At 40.4% G+C, this 14,896-nt stretch overlaps 1 protein-coding gene across 5 annotated transcripts in view; it reads left to right on the forward strand.

Annotated features, from left to right (window-relative positions):
* The first annotated feature begins 6,254 nt into the window (after positions 1-6,254).
* Stxbp5 (syntaxin binding protein 5) overlaps positions 6,255-14,896 on the forward strand; it is a 104,306-nt gene continuing 95,664 nt past the window's right edge. For all 5 annotated transcript variants that reach the window (XM_042686654.1, XM_042688033.1, XM_042688703.1 and 2 more), the window contains exons 1-2: positions 6,255-6,628; positions 7,939-8,036. In XM_042686654.1, the coding sequence (XP_042542588.1) occupies positions 6,467-6,628; positions 7,939-8,036 (260 nt within the window). In that variant the 5' untranslated portion in view covers positions 6,255-6,466. The remainder of the gene's footprint in view (positions 6,629-7,938; positions 8,037-14,896) is intronic.

Raw genomic sequence — 14,896 nt, forward strand, 5'->3', positions numbered from 1 at the left:
TATAGGGAATTTGAAAGGCCTTTTTCATTTATGCTGCTTTCTCTTTACGATGGGGTTAATCCCACACAACCCCTTCATAAAAGGAAGAACTGCTGCATGATGATCATTTTTCTCTCTGTTTTTAGTTATTTGACAGGGATGAAAGATGGGCTGAGGTGAAGGACAAAGTGGAAGGAGAGAAGCAAGGGTGAGGTGGTCAGAAAATATTAAACTGTTGTTCAAAACGTATTCTGTAGCAATGAATATTAATTATGAGTAATTGCGTAAGATACTTGGTGCTATATAGTCACAATTAATCCAACTTCAATGAGTTATTTAGAAGAAAACCTAACTCTGGTAAAATGACCCAAAGTTTACAATATCTAAAGTCCAAAACATTAAAAAAATATATATACATATATATTTTTTTGGGGGGGGGGTCCGGTCGTGGGGCCTGAACTCTGGGCCTGGACGCTGTCCCTCAGCTCTTCAGCTCAAGGCTAGCGCTTTACCACTTGAGCCACAGCGCCATTTCCGGCTTTTTTCTTTTTGCTTATATGGTACTAAGGAATCGAACCCAGGGCCTCATGCATGCAAGGCAAGCACTCTACCACTGAGCACCTTCCCAGCCCTAAAAAGTATTTTTTAAAAATCTAAAATACTGGGAGTTTCATCCCTTATCAAATATGTTTACATTGTAGAAATTGCACTTGAAATCTATGAGAATGTATCGAGGAGCTTCTGATTGCCCAATCAAGTTCTAAGTTTTAAGAATTTGGAGCTGGAACTTGCCTACCAAGTACGAGGTCCTGAGTTCAAACACCAACACTACCAAAACAACAGCAACAAAATAATTTCATACTATTTTTCATTCATATTAGATATGATTGCCTCATATGTTACATTTTATTGTACCTTTGGTTCTGTTCGTTTTATTTTGCAGTTCTGGAATTTTCTTTTCACATGAATTTTGCCATTGTGTAGATATCTTTGCCTACATTTTAGTAATACTCTTATGGAGTGTAATCTGAAGAATGGTGAAGGCTCACTAATAACTGTGTGCTCTGTTTCTCGAAAGTCCAGAGTCTGACAAAGATCAATTTAGTGGATTCTGCTGGTTGTACCCAGAGAGAGCTTGTTTACTTAGCTGATGATATTTGTTCAGTCCATTAGCATACGAACGGGATCTGGAAGTTACCCAAGATTCATAAATGTGGAAATTAAGTTAAGTATTACTCTCTGAAATGCTTTGGCCAAACTTTGAGGTATCATCTTGACCTCTTTATTTTCTCTGATAACTCCTTGTGTCATCAGCAATCCTCGTTCTCTACTGTTAAAATATGATCCAGAATCTGACTGACCTTTTTTTTCTTTTTTTAATATTACTGCCACTTTCAACCATTTTAGTCCGAAGTACTAACCTTTTGCTGAATTATTGCCATAGCCTCTTAACTATAGGTAGAATAGATGGACAGTAGAAGGTAAAAAGAGTTGGTAAAGGATTTAGGGGAGCAGATTAGGTCCAAATTTCTATCAGCATATCTGATTCCAAATTCAGAAATCCATTCAAACTAATTTTCATGAAGAAGTGAAGAAAATATAGAAGGTAGACTGGATAAGGGGTAAGGCCTGGGAAAGTGACAAGTCAGAAGTGGAGATCCTACTTTCTACCTTCCTGGTGTCACAGTTGGTCACTATTTTTTGTTCTGTGTGTCTGCTCCTTTTTCCTATATTTTACCTAAAAATGGTCACTCTTAGTTTCATTGAACAAGAAGTAAAACTTGGCTGTTGCTCAGCTCTACTTTACATGATTCAGTATTCTTATAGTTTAGCCCAGTTAACAACTTTATATCTCAGTTTTAAATTCCCAGAATATTGCTGGGCTTGACTTATTTCATATGTCTACCTCTGATCCAGTAAGTTGAAATCTGGAAAGAAAGTCACCTGATAAAAATGCAGTTGCCCAAGCCTATCACTTTAGTGAACCCAGTCAGAAAACCAACTAATTAACATGTGTATTACAACTTAGCAATCATCTAAACTCAATACTCTGTTAAATGGTGTAGTAAATCAATTATTGTCATGCTCACATCCTTTGGGACTCAATAAACTAAAATTAAGTCAATAAAAATGAATGAGCAATGATGTAGGTTTGGTCTACTTTCCAGAAAATTTTTGTCAATATACAATTTATTAAAATATTTACTTTGTTTCTATTTTTTAGTTGCATTTACTATCCAGTTGCACCTATGAGACTAAAAAAAAACCCAGAGCCTTCCTTAATACTGTAACTTTTAAACAAGATAATGATTCAGGAATTTTATGAAATTCTGAATTTTTGGCCATTCATACATCATAATTGAGTGGGCTATCTTTCTTTTTGTGTGTGTGAATCTTTTTGTCTTTAAAATTTGCTTTTTCTTCTTTTTTTGTGCCTCATCTGTTAACAAAGTATTTTTTTGTGCCACCTGACTCATTTAATGTAATCTACCTAACTTTTCAGTGGTATGTTATTACACCATCATGTTTTGGCTCATTCTTCAATAAGCAGGGAAGAAAGATTCCATTTAGGAGACTATCACTTGCTCAAAGGCAGAAAGCTATTGAAATCAACATACTGATTCATTCATTAAAATAAAACAAACAAATATGAAATTTTCTAAGATATTATTGCACATGAAATTCTCTGTGTTGTTTTAAAATGAACAATGTTTTACATTTATGCTTAATACAAATTTTAAATTTTACATTTCCTTCTTCAATTTTCAAGTTTAATTTTACAAACAAAATAAGCAACTGAAACTGACTTGCTAGAAATACCATGAGCTTGAGGATCTGTTGTTTTATCTTTGCCATTATGAATGGATGTTTTTGGGGGCATTGGTATAAATATATATAAAGTGATTTCTAGAAGTGCTTTACTATTCCTGAATTCGAGAGGGATAAGATACAGCGCCCCAAATCTAATTACATTCATTTTAAATCTTGAGCATCTTCTAAGAACTATGTTTTGGGAATACTAGTTCATAATCTCATGAAAGTGATAAGGAAATAATTGTAACAAACAAAAACAAATACCTAAATTAAAAAATAGAGACCAGGCATAACTTGGTGATATCCTGAAGTTCCCTTCACCTAAAAATCCTGACACTGCACCAGGAAGTTGCCAATTTTTAGGACCTTCAGAATGCTGAGTAATGTAAAAAGAGCTTCATCCTCTACTCCTCAGCCCTCCCCCTGGGAAAAATCCTAGGGAGGAGGTAGTATTACCCTCATTTCACACATGAAGCCTTTGACCCTTAGGAAAGTTAAGGAAATTTAAGGAATTTAAGGAAAGTTAAGGAATTTTCCCAAGGTTGCACAGATTACCCAGGCAAGGATTGAGATTCAGGCAAGCAAGTCTGGGATTTTTCCACTACATGACCAGCCTCTGGGCAAGACACTGTTACTTCACCAGTGTTGGGATTTTTGCTTGTTTGTTTAAAAATAGTTCAACGATAATCAATGACCCAATCAATTTCTTTTAAACCTATGTGAAAAAGTAGATCATAAAATTCTTTTTTTTTGTCAGTATTAGGGCTTGAACTCTGGGCCTGGGTGCTGTCCTTTACCTCTTCAGCTCAGGGCAAGTGCTCTACCACTTGAGCCACAGCTCCACTTCCTAGATCACAAAATTCTAACGGTATATAATCTTCCTGTTTTGTAAATTTCTACATGGAGTTATTTGAAATTTTAAAAGGCTCTCTAGGAGTCTGGTATTGGTGGATCACACCTTCAATCCTTAGCTACTCAGGGATACTGAGATCTGAGGATCTTGATTCAAAGCCAGCTCTGGCAGGAATGTCCATGGGATTCTTATCTCCAATTAACTCCCCAAAATCCAAAAGTGGAGCTGTGGCTCAAGTGGTAGTGGGCTAGCCTACAGCAAACAAAGCTCAGAGACAGTGAGTGCCTAGGTCCTAAGTTCAGGCCTCAGGGTCAACACACACACACACACACACACACACACACACACACACACACACCACGCTCTCCACGTAATTGAAGCTCCACTTGAGACTGTGGTAAGCCCACTTAAAGCCAGAATTTCATTTTTATGCCTACAGTACCAAGCACTGTGTCACACAGCACAAAAATGTATTTCCGAAAAATTAATTAGCAAAACAAAAGTTCAGAGCCACTTGGAAAGTATTCTGAAGAGTCTTAAAATTTACCTTCATGCTCCTTTCTCCCGCGTGAATTTACATTCTACTTCAATACGTATTAAGCCAGGCACCCCGACCCCCACCCCCTCCCATTTGTAGGTTCCAAGGGGAAGGCTTCATCCAGGGATGCGAAAGATGGGTGAGAACTACATTTCCCGAAATGCATGAGCTCCCGTGGTAGTGATTGGCTGACTCTTTTTGAAGGCAAGTTATATCTGCCAATAAGATAACGAGAACTTCCAGAAGGGGGCTGGAGGCGACCAATCACAAGGGAAACGGCGAGAGCTTCAGAACTAACAGACCCTTTGTAGCTCCACCCTGTCTCTGTGTCTGTCTGTCTGTCTGTCTGTCTGTCTCTGTCTGTCTGTCTGTCTGTCTGTCTGTCTGTCTGTCTGTCTGTCTGTCTGTACCGTAGCGGGGAGGGGTGCGGGAAGTCAGTAACCCCAGGACTGTCCTCTCCTTCCTCACCTGCTGAATTCAGTTAGTCTTTCTGCGCTTCTTCATATTTTTCACACCTTTCCCAAGCTGTTCCTCGGTGTCCCCGATGTCTTTTCTAGTTGAACGGAGAGAATTTCCTCCAGCTGTACCCTCTCCCTCCCTCCCTCTCTCTGCCTTTGAAAACTTGAGCCCATTTCTCATAAGCATCAGACAGGTCTGAGCAAAAACTTCACCCAGTCTCCTGCCCCCTCTAGAAAGAGTCCAGAGGAGGCTCCGGGTGCCGCGTGGCCGGTCGGCCTTGCAGCGACCCACGGAAGGTTCGGAAGCCCGGGCAGCGCCAGCGTCGCTGACATCCGCTCCCCCCGGTCGCCCCCCGCCTAGCCTGCCCGCCGAATTCGGGGTGGCGTGTCGCAGGCCGGGTCGTGCACCCCTTCCCCTTTGGCTGCTGCGTATTGGGTTCCAGCAGCCACCGCCACGGCCAGACTGGTTTTACCAACTGTCAGAGCGTCAGGAAGGAGGCCGGGCTTCCCTCCCGGCGAGTCTCGCCTTTGCTAGTACCTTTCAACGTCTGCCATCCTTTTGTCGCTGACATAATCTTTTTCAATATCCTCAATCCAAACAAGTCCCACACAAAGCCCATCCGTAACGCGTCGGCGATCGCCCCCGCCCCCCCCCCCCCCGCCGCAGCCCCCGCTTCCCGACGGGGAGGACGCACTCCTTCCCCACCTCCGCTCCTCGGAGCGGATTTCCAGTCCCAGCTCTCCCGCAGCCCGAGAGCCGTCCGCATTTTGGACGATGCCAGCTGCAGGGGAAGCAGCTGCATACTCTGGCAAACGCGTTCGGGGTGGGAGAAATTCAGCCCGGCGTCTGGGATTTTCGCAGAGGATAATTTAAGCCCCAGCTTCTCCCGGGGCGCCGGGGAGGGGAAGGGAGGGGAGCGAGAGGGAGGGAGAGGGGGTGGAGGGCTGGCGGGGGCGGGCTGCGGGCGCGCATGCGCACTCCCCGCAGGCTGCTCCGGCGGAGGCCCAGCTGCCGCCACCGCCGCGGCCGGCGCTGTAACCGCGCTGCCGCCGCCACCGCTGCTGCTCGGGCGGGCGTCGAGTGCCGGGCGCCCTGTCAGACGAGAGGCGGAGCGGCTGAGGCGGGGCGAGTGTGTGTGAGGGGAGAACCAGCGGCGGCGTCCGCGGCCGGCAGCGAGGGCGGGCCCCAGCGGCGGAGGAAGGAGGCGGCAGCGCGGGGACCCACCCGGGCGCCCTGCGTGCGATGCCCGGCGGGCGGCGGCGCTGAGCGGCGGCCCGACGACGACGCCGACGCCGACGACGAGGAGGAGGTGGAGGCGGCGGGCGCGCTGAGGGACTGCGGGCCGGGCCGGGCCGGACCGGGCCGGGGGCGGGCGCGGAGCGGCGGGGGCCGCGGGGACATGGACGCGGCGGCGCGGGCGGCGGCGCGGGCGAGCCGGGGCGGCAGCGCAGCGCGGAGTCCGCGCGCCGCCAGGTGAGGCTGGGCAGAGCGGGCTCGGGGCGCCCCGCCGCGGCTGCCGCCCCCCGGGGGCCGCGGGGCCCAGGCGGAAGCGGCGCCACTGCGGCCGCGGTGCGCCGCGGCGGCCTCGGAGGCACAGGGGTCGCCGGCGGCGCCCGGTGGTGCTCGCGGCCGCCGTCGCCGCCGCCGTCGCAGCGTTTCCTGTGCGGATTATCCTCGGCTGCTCCACCTCGGGGCCCTCGGGCTGGGCTCCGTCGCCTCCCTTCCCCTCCCCAGCCTTCTCGCCCGGGGAGCTCTCCCACCCACCCCGGCGCTCGTCTCCCGCATCCTCCCTCCCGGGGCCGCCGGGGAGCCCCGCCGCCACCATGAGGAAATTCAACATTCGGAAGGTGCTGGACGGCCTGACCGCCGGCTCGGCCTCGGCCTCGCAGCAGCCCACGCCGCCGGCGCAGCAGCAGCACCCGTCCGGGAACCGGGAGCCCGAGATCCAGGAGACGCTCCAGTCCGAGCACTTCCAGCTCTGCAAGGTGGGCGCCGCGCGCGCGACGTCCCCGGGAAGAAGAAGTACACCTCGGGGTCTTTAAAATCAAATGATCCGGAGCGGGGTGCTCTCGCCAGCGGGGGGCGGGGAGGCTGTCCAGGGGTGGCGATCGAGGGCTCGTCCTCCTGCCTGGGCAGCTCTTTCCTGGATGGGCTGTTCTGCAGATTGGCACCAGTCTTTTTTTTTTTTTTTAAAGGATTTGATTCCCCCCCCTCCCCCCCCCCAACTCCTCTTTTCATATGCAATAATCGTATCAAGCCTGTTGCGGAGGCATTCGCTATTTGACCTTTTAATTGGTACCCTGATACGGTTGTCAATAACCGGGGAGCCTTTTCTAGAAAAGTCAAGTTTTTTTTTAAAAAGGGTCGTTCACTAAAACTTCCCGATTTCCTTGGGAAACCGTGTCTGCTGAATGTTGTTTGTCGGGAAGGCAAACCTGTTCCTCCAGCTCTGAGCTCATCCCTTTTTTCGCTTAAAAGGCGATCCGAGTCGGAAATCACACGGTTCTTTATCATTATGTGTGGCTAAAGAAAAAAAAAAGTTCCTGCTGTGAATCTTGGCCTGTTAATGGCATCGTGATTGCTGTAGCATTCTGTAATTCAGAAAGAATGATGCAGCGAATTAATTCAGCAGCGGCTCAATGAGAAGTCCAGACTTGGCTTGGTTAATATCTGCCTTTCCCCAAAGCAGCCGTGTATTCCTTCACAGTTCGGTTTCTTAAAAGTGTGTGTGTGCGTGCACTTTTTTTTTTAGCTCTTAATGTCCTAAAATCATTACGGACTTAGGAGTGCATTGCAAACATAGTTTTTGTACTCCTTTTCTTCCTGTTACAGTAGCAAAATGTTGCAGTGTTAGGCTTGCTAATGTTTTTTTACCAGATCCTTGACTAAAACAATTCATTATTGGGCAGCATATCCTTAGAAATAACTTGGATCTGACATTCAGATAAAGCAGTGGTGTAGTGATTACTCGATATAGAGAGAAATTGCATTTTTATAAATGAATATACAGAATTTTGGACCCCTACAAACTTCAGTAACTTGACGTCAGTCATAAGAGTATACAATTGTGAATAAGAAATTTTTATCTATAGAGTACCAGTGTTAGGGAAAAATAGAACTTATTGTGAAATGCTAGCATAGATTGTGCAGGTAGATTTCACCTTTTTTTGTTTTTGGAAAGCAGTGTGTGCATGTGTATATGTTTTGTATAGAGTTCTCATTCTAACGCTTCTGTTGACATTAGTTTTGAAATTTTGCTTGCTGCCTATGTTGTGATGTCACTTGTCCATCCTAGACTGTTCGCCATGGATTCCCCTACCAGCCCTCAGCCCTGGCCTTTGATCCTGTGCAGAAGATCCTGGCAGTAGGAACTCAGACTGGTGCTTTAAGGCTGTATCCTTTCTTTAATTTTACTTTTTCTTTTAAATTTTATTTTTCCTAGTCCCTTTGTATTACTGAAATTGATTACATTAAAAAATTCTTGCTTTGTCTCAAAGATATGGTGTAATGAGGCATTGTTATGAGAAATAATGTGGTATTGGCTTTTCTCTTGATTATATTTGGATTGTGTGTTGTGATGGTTCTCAGCTCTTATTTTATAGCACCCATTGAAACATGGATCAGAAGTTTTTTGTGGTACATACTTTGCTGTAAAAGTTTCTAAAGGAAAATTTATCTGCCTATACTAGTAGTCTGTTGAATAAGGTATGTTAGGGGAGAGGTTCGAATACAGTATAATATGGTAGACTTTATGATTGCTTTAAAAAATAATGTGCATAGTAGAGGCTGAACTTATGATTTGTTTACTATCCTAATGAATTTGAGGTTGGATCCAAATTTGATTTTGGTTGTTTTCCACACATCCATCTAGAAAATTCATTAGCAGAAGGCAAATGCAACAAATTTTTAATTTCCTATATGTAGTTCTGAAGGATTAATATTTCTAACAAATTTTAGATCATGAGTTGTAAAATTCATAGGGATTGATTTGTACTTATTTATGGGCTAGTAGTACACTAAAGTGTTGGTACACAAAGAATTACTTTTATCATATGCAGTTTTTTCAAATACTTGAAAAGATTTTTTTCAACAATATCTCTTCAATTTGATAATGAAGACTTTCTCACTTCTAGTTACTATTGAACTTCAGAAAAAATTTGCTTGTTTTTATTATGACCTTTAATCATACTTAAATACTTACTTTCAACTTAAAATATTGTTTTAAAAGAGAATGCTTTGCTCATCTATGCATGTGTATCTCCTTCTTATTGAGTATTTACTGTATCCACCTATTTACTGAGTTTGTAGGTTGTAATAATCTGAAAAATCACTAGATAACCTCAGGAGACTTGACAGTTGTTCCAAAACAGGCTAGCAGGAGCTTTACTTGTTTACATTTTGGATTTATGAACATTTGAGTTAAATATGTGCCTTATATTTTACTTACAATTTTTAAAATGTTTCATGTGGAAGTGTCTTAAATTATATTCCTTCATTAGTAAGCTCTTTTCAAAATGTCATCTGGTGGGCTGTTGAACTTTGTTACTACAGCAGTGAAAGTGAAGTTTCCTTTATATAGTAAATACCAGTAATGCAATCCTTTCCATGTAAATGGTGAAATCTGACCAGGCTTTTCTGAATCTGTTAACTGCCAGGACAGTATGTTTCAACTGCTCTACCCAGAGGTTTAGATAGCTGAGACTCATATGTTTTGGCTTCTGTTGTTTAGATATTTTTATTCCTGAGTCCTGTTATTTAAACTCTGTAGTTTATACGTCCTATTTTAGTCTTATGAAGATAAGAATAGTTAATTTTGTTGGTGTTCAGCAAAACTTGGTGATGTCAAGACTAGAGCATTGTTCTAGAAGACTTTTTGGAACTAAAAACAGTTTTTTCTCCAACAGAAGAATTACTTCACTGGACTAGGGAAAAACTCAAACTTGAATTAACCAGTTTGTTTTCTTTTTAAATTAGTTTTCTTTAAAATGAGATTTCTTAGTGTGTTCTTAATAGTTTCATGGTATATAACTTTTTTTTCAAACGTCCAATCCTGTCCTTTATAATTTAATTGTAAGTTCTACAAGCAAGGCTGATTTTTATAAAACCAAATGTTATTCTTAGCTACTACTTTTAACCATTATACACTTGAATAATTAGCAAGTGTGCACAAAAGTATAGTAAAAATGTTAAGCCTCGTGTTAACTTGCCAACTAAAAGCAAAGTGTCCAAAATTCTCACTTGCATATGACTTTTAGTATGTTGTTTTTTAGAATCTCCTTACTGTACATTTAGGATTTGAAAAATTGTTTACTACATCTCTGCTTTTCCTTTTTATAAGATTTGTGTGAACATTTCAGAGTGACAAATTGGCCTGCCTATCAGTAATTCTATGTAGCCCTTCATTCCTTCTGTTGGTTTAAGTAGATGAGCTTATGAGCTTTATTTGTTATGGCTCTGATTTATAGAAAATGACTAAGACCTTTTTATTTTTGTCTCTTTTCCCCTGTGATTTAAAATACTCCTTAGCTTCTTTGCTAATTTTTGAAACTGGGTATCTAAATTTATAAATTCTAATTTAGAGCTCCATATTGGTTTAACATACATATTTATTATGTCTGTTGATTTTTACAGTTGTGTTTCTCCTTGTTGCAGCTTATTTCTTTTAATCTTCTCTCTTTTGTTCTCCTATCAGACTCTTGCAGTCTATAATGTATTTGCTGTAAAATGTGTTTTATGGAGAGATATGTCTTGATAAAAATTTTAAAATAAATTTATAGCAAAACATAGGAAATGTTTTACAAAGTACATTTGGGCTAGCTATTAGAATTTCAAGGCTCAGTAGTAGAGTGCTTGCCTTGCATGCATGAGGCCCTGGGTTTAATTCCTCAACACCACATAAGCAGAAAAAGCCAGAAGTTGCACTGTGGCTCAAGTAGTAGAGTGCTAGCTAGCCTTGTTCTGAAGAACTGAGGGTCAGAGCCCAGGCCCAGAGTTCAGGCCCCATGACTGACAAAAAAAAAAAAAAAAAAGCATATATATTGTAGTTGCCTAATATACTTCTCTTAACATATCCTAACTTGATCTGCCTATTGAGTTCAAAACCAAACTAAATACACCTCCCCACAAACAAAACAATTAATGAGGAAGCTATATTTGGTATCTGTTTATACTCCTTAGTGAAAATTTAAATCCTTAACTAACCAATAACCAGGCAAAATGGATTTAATCAGTTTACCATATTAATATAAAGAAAAAGAGTGATGCAATAATTATGTTTGTTTTTGCCTCATGAGAAAATGAGAGGTTAGATTGTATGTCTTGATAAGAAATAGGAAAGCATTCAGGGTGCCTGCTTTCCTTGCTGCTCAGGAGGCTGAGAACTGAGGATCACCTTTTGAAGCCAGTCCATGCAGACAAATCTGAGAAACTCTTAACCTCAATTAACCAGCAAAGAGCCAGAAGTAGAGATGTGGCTCAAGTGGTAGAGCTCCAGTCTTTAGTGAAAAAGCTAAGTGAGAGTGTGAGGCCCTGACTTCAAGCTCCAGTAATTGTACAAAAAATAAAACAAATCAGGAAAACATAACTATATACCAAGTCATAAAGTACTGATATAATTAATTGTCCTAATTTTTTTGCTATATAGACATACAATTTTTTAATGAATAATCAGGCAATGGACTTTGGATTAAAATAATCCATTATCAATTTGCATATGGAAATGTAAAATCAAAAAGAGTCATGTTGAAAAATGGAAGTAGTTTTGTCATGCTGTTGGTGTCTTTACCTAGATTTGTGCTTTACTAGTATAATTTCAAATTACTTCATGCTGTATGAAACTTTTAATATAAAAATAACAAGGGGATTTTTCATATTAATATTTCAGGTAATAGGAAAAATATAATAGCTGATTTGTTTCATTGGTCTAAAATTTTAAAATGTTAAACGCATCATTTATTTTCTTTTTTGACTTATGGAAAATATAGATAGTGGAGTAGGCGGTTTTTAATAAGATGTAGACTTAAATTGCAAACTACATTGCTAGAGACAGATTTACAAAATGACTTACACCTGGAATCCTTTACCAAGAACTTATTAAGAGTCAAACAATGTTAGATTAAAAATTGTGGCCTGAATTCTGGTTCTCCTCTTTTCATTAAGGATTTTTATGTCCTTAGTTTTTTTCTATCAAAATGAAAATGCTCTGTTAGGTGATTTTTTTTTTTTCAGAGACAGTTCTTTGATTTCAAGTAGCTACATAGGATTCTAGGGGAGAAATGAAAAGCATGAAAATGTGATTCTTACCTCCTAAAGGTTTTCATAGGATTAGAACTAGATAAAGAAATCTGAAATTCCTGCACATCAATACAGGAGTCAGAATGGCAGAGAAAGAAGTAGGAAAAATCCAGGCAAGCAGAAGTGTATAGGTATGTATAGTTAGAAGGAATACTAAAACTGTGATGATGACAACAAACACTGATTCTAATTGAGTTAGGGTAGAAATAAGCCCTTGGTGAAGGGCCTTGAATGTTAACCTGAGTATCTATGTGTTACACAATTAGTAAGCACAGTTTCATAAGGAAATGTTTGATGGGAAGAAAATGTTATTTTTTTAAATGTATGATTACTGGAATATCATGGATGAAAAGAATATATAAGTAAAACCTCATAGTTGCGAGTCATCATATAGGTAGTATTAAGTAGATCCTAAACAGGTGTGGGCTAATGAAATTGGAGGATTTGATATCCTCTGTGTAGAAAGTTTTCAGGAGTGACTAAGGCTGATAAAGATTTGTAGAGATAAAGTATAGTGGAAATGACAACGCAGAAATGGAAAACTTGGCAAACAGGTGGTAGTGAGATGTTGAGTTTATGTCAGCTTTCACATTTATTATGCTTTTTTTATAAGGCAGCTTAGATTTACTTAACAGTATTTGATATAGCTTACTTTTGATTTCAATTACGAGCTCATTATTGGTGATTTCCTGAATTTTGGTTTTGAATTGATATTTTGAATCATTGTTAGCACTTAGGCTTTGCCAGTTTATTATTCTGTGTTTCTCAGTATTTGGTAGCATTTGGGGCAATTTAATTCTGTAAACTTTTGCAGCATATTTCAAGATATTTAATATTCCTGGCTCCCTCATTAAATGCCAGTGTTACCTTCCTTCTCACTGTGGCAACTGAAAGACTCTCACACACTTCAAGGTGTGTCTAGTTGAGTTAAAACGGAGTGGACAACCCAACTCATATGACTATTATCAGGGGTAAGCATCATAGAATGTGTGTTGCTTTTAAGACATTCTCAGACATTTCGGTGAATGCTCAGTATTATGATGTATATTATGAGTATTTCTCTGGCATTAATTTTCAGGTCATTTATTCATGTTTCTGCAACTACTTACCAAGAGGCAACTAGTTCACTTGCACTATATAGGAAGGACTCTTGGATTTACTGCTGTAGTTGATACAGTCTTTAAAGAAAAGATCTTCAGAATTATTGTGTATCTCTGTCAGTTTGTCTTTTAAATAAATAGCTGTGTTGGTCTCATCCACAAGTTTACAAAACTGCTATTTAGATGTCATAAGATAATACATATAATTTCCTTATAAACAGTAGCTCCTCAATAAATAATTACTTAATGATTTTCTATACTTGGAAGATAGCACTAGATTGTTTTAACTTATACTTTATACAGTGTGGTTTTTGCTATTGAAAATGAGTTGGAAATGACATAGTAAAAATTAGTTTAACTGTAATTACCTGTATTTTATCCAGCCTCTTTCCGCTTCATGCTTTTTGCTCGTAAGAGTTTCATCATTTGGAATTCTAACTGTAGAGGAAAAAGAAGGACTCTGAAATACTTCTCAACTCTTAGCTCTCCAAGAGTACTGTACTAGCTGTTTAAGTTGTGCTTCTCTGAATGCAGTACTGCAGCAGAGGAGCCCACCCTCACAATGACTTCAGAACAACCACAAGTGGAGCTGCCTGAAAACACTTTATTTTGTAATGGGTTCTTTGTGAAAGCAAGTAGACTGTGATAGGAAGCATATGGAATTAGATATGGAAAGGATGTTTTAACTATTGAGGGAGTCAGATCTGCCTTATAAGTTTTGTTGCCTTAAGTAAAATAGATTTTATTTCTTTTTGGTATTCTCTGTTTCCCATTTGGTTTTTGGTATAATTTGTTGAATGTCACCTTGCCATTCTGAAGCGAAGAAGTTTTGGAACAATTGCCTTAGATTTCTGTTCTAGTTTTCAGACTATTTTGTATAAATGGACTAAAAAATCTCTGTGCTTCAATTCCCTTTCCTGTAAGATGAGGAAATAGTTTTTTGTTTGTTTTTGTTTTTCCCTAAGAGTTTGTCCATCTTGAGGATTTGGGAGTTCTTTGAGCTATGTTTATCTAGAGGATCTTCAGATTAATTGACACGAGTACTTGTTAAAGGGGAGAAGTATTAGATTCCACTCTGACCTTGAATGTCATGATTGTATCACAGTCTCTTAGTAGATGTTTATTAAACAGTGCAAGGCTTTGTTTACAAAAGAGATCAGGGAAGAGTACGTGAATGAACATTTTTTCTTGAAACAGCAGGTTCTTATTGAATGCAACCAATATGGTAGGTTATAATGTTTTAATTTTCTTTGTTCAGTACTGGAGATTAAACTCAGGTCTGGGCTTGTTAGGTAATTGCTCTACCATAAGCATTTCCCTGGTGTAACTGAATCTCATGGCATAGGAAAGTATGGTATATTTTAGTATCATTCGCAAAGGTTACCTCCCATGGATATTATTGATTGAAATACAAATTTAAAATACATTTATATTATAAATAATACTGAGTTACTGATCACATGATTTTATTGCTTTTTATACAAAAGTTTAGAGACTTGAATTGCTGATGCGGTAATTCTAGTGCTGAATTTGTACAATAGTACAAACAGTACAATAGTGCTGAATTTGATGTTTGTACATTAATATGGAATATTTATAACCGTAGAATATAATTGAATTACTGGACTAGGATTGAGTATCACTAAGGAAAAGATAAGCTGTTTTTTTGTTTTTTGTTCTTTTTGTGGCAGTACAGGGGCTTGAACTCAGCTTGGGCACTGTCCTTTAGCTTTTTTGCTTGAATCTGGTATTCTACCACAGCTCCACTTCTGGCTTTTTGCTGGTTAATTGGAGATAAAAATCTCATGGATTTTTTTCTACCTGGACTGGTTTGAAACCATGCCAGGCTAAGCTTTATGT

The sequence above is a fragment of the Dipodomys spectabilis genome, unplaced genomic scaffold, assembly GCF_019054845.1.
Source record: "Dipodomys spectabilis isolate Male_0828 unplaced genomic scaffold, ASM1905484v1 ptg000001l, whole genome shotgun sequence".
Taxonomy (NCBI): Eukaryota; Metazoa; Chordata; class Mammalia; order Rodentia; family Heteromyidae; genus Dipodomys; species Dipodomys spectabilis.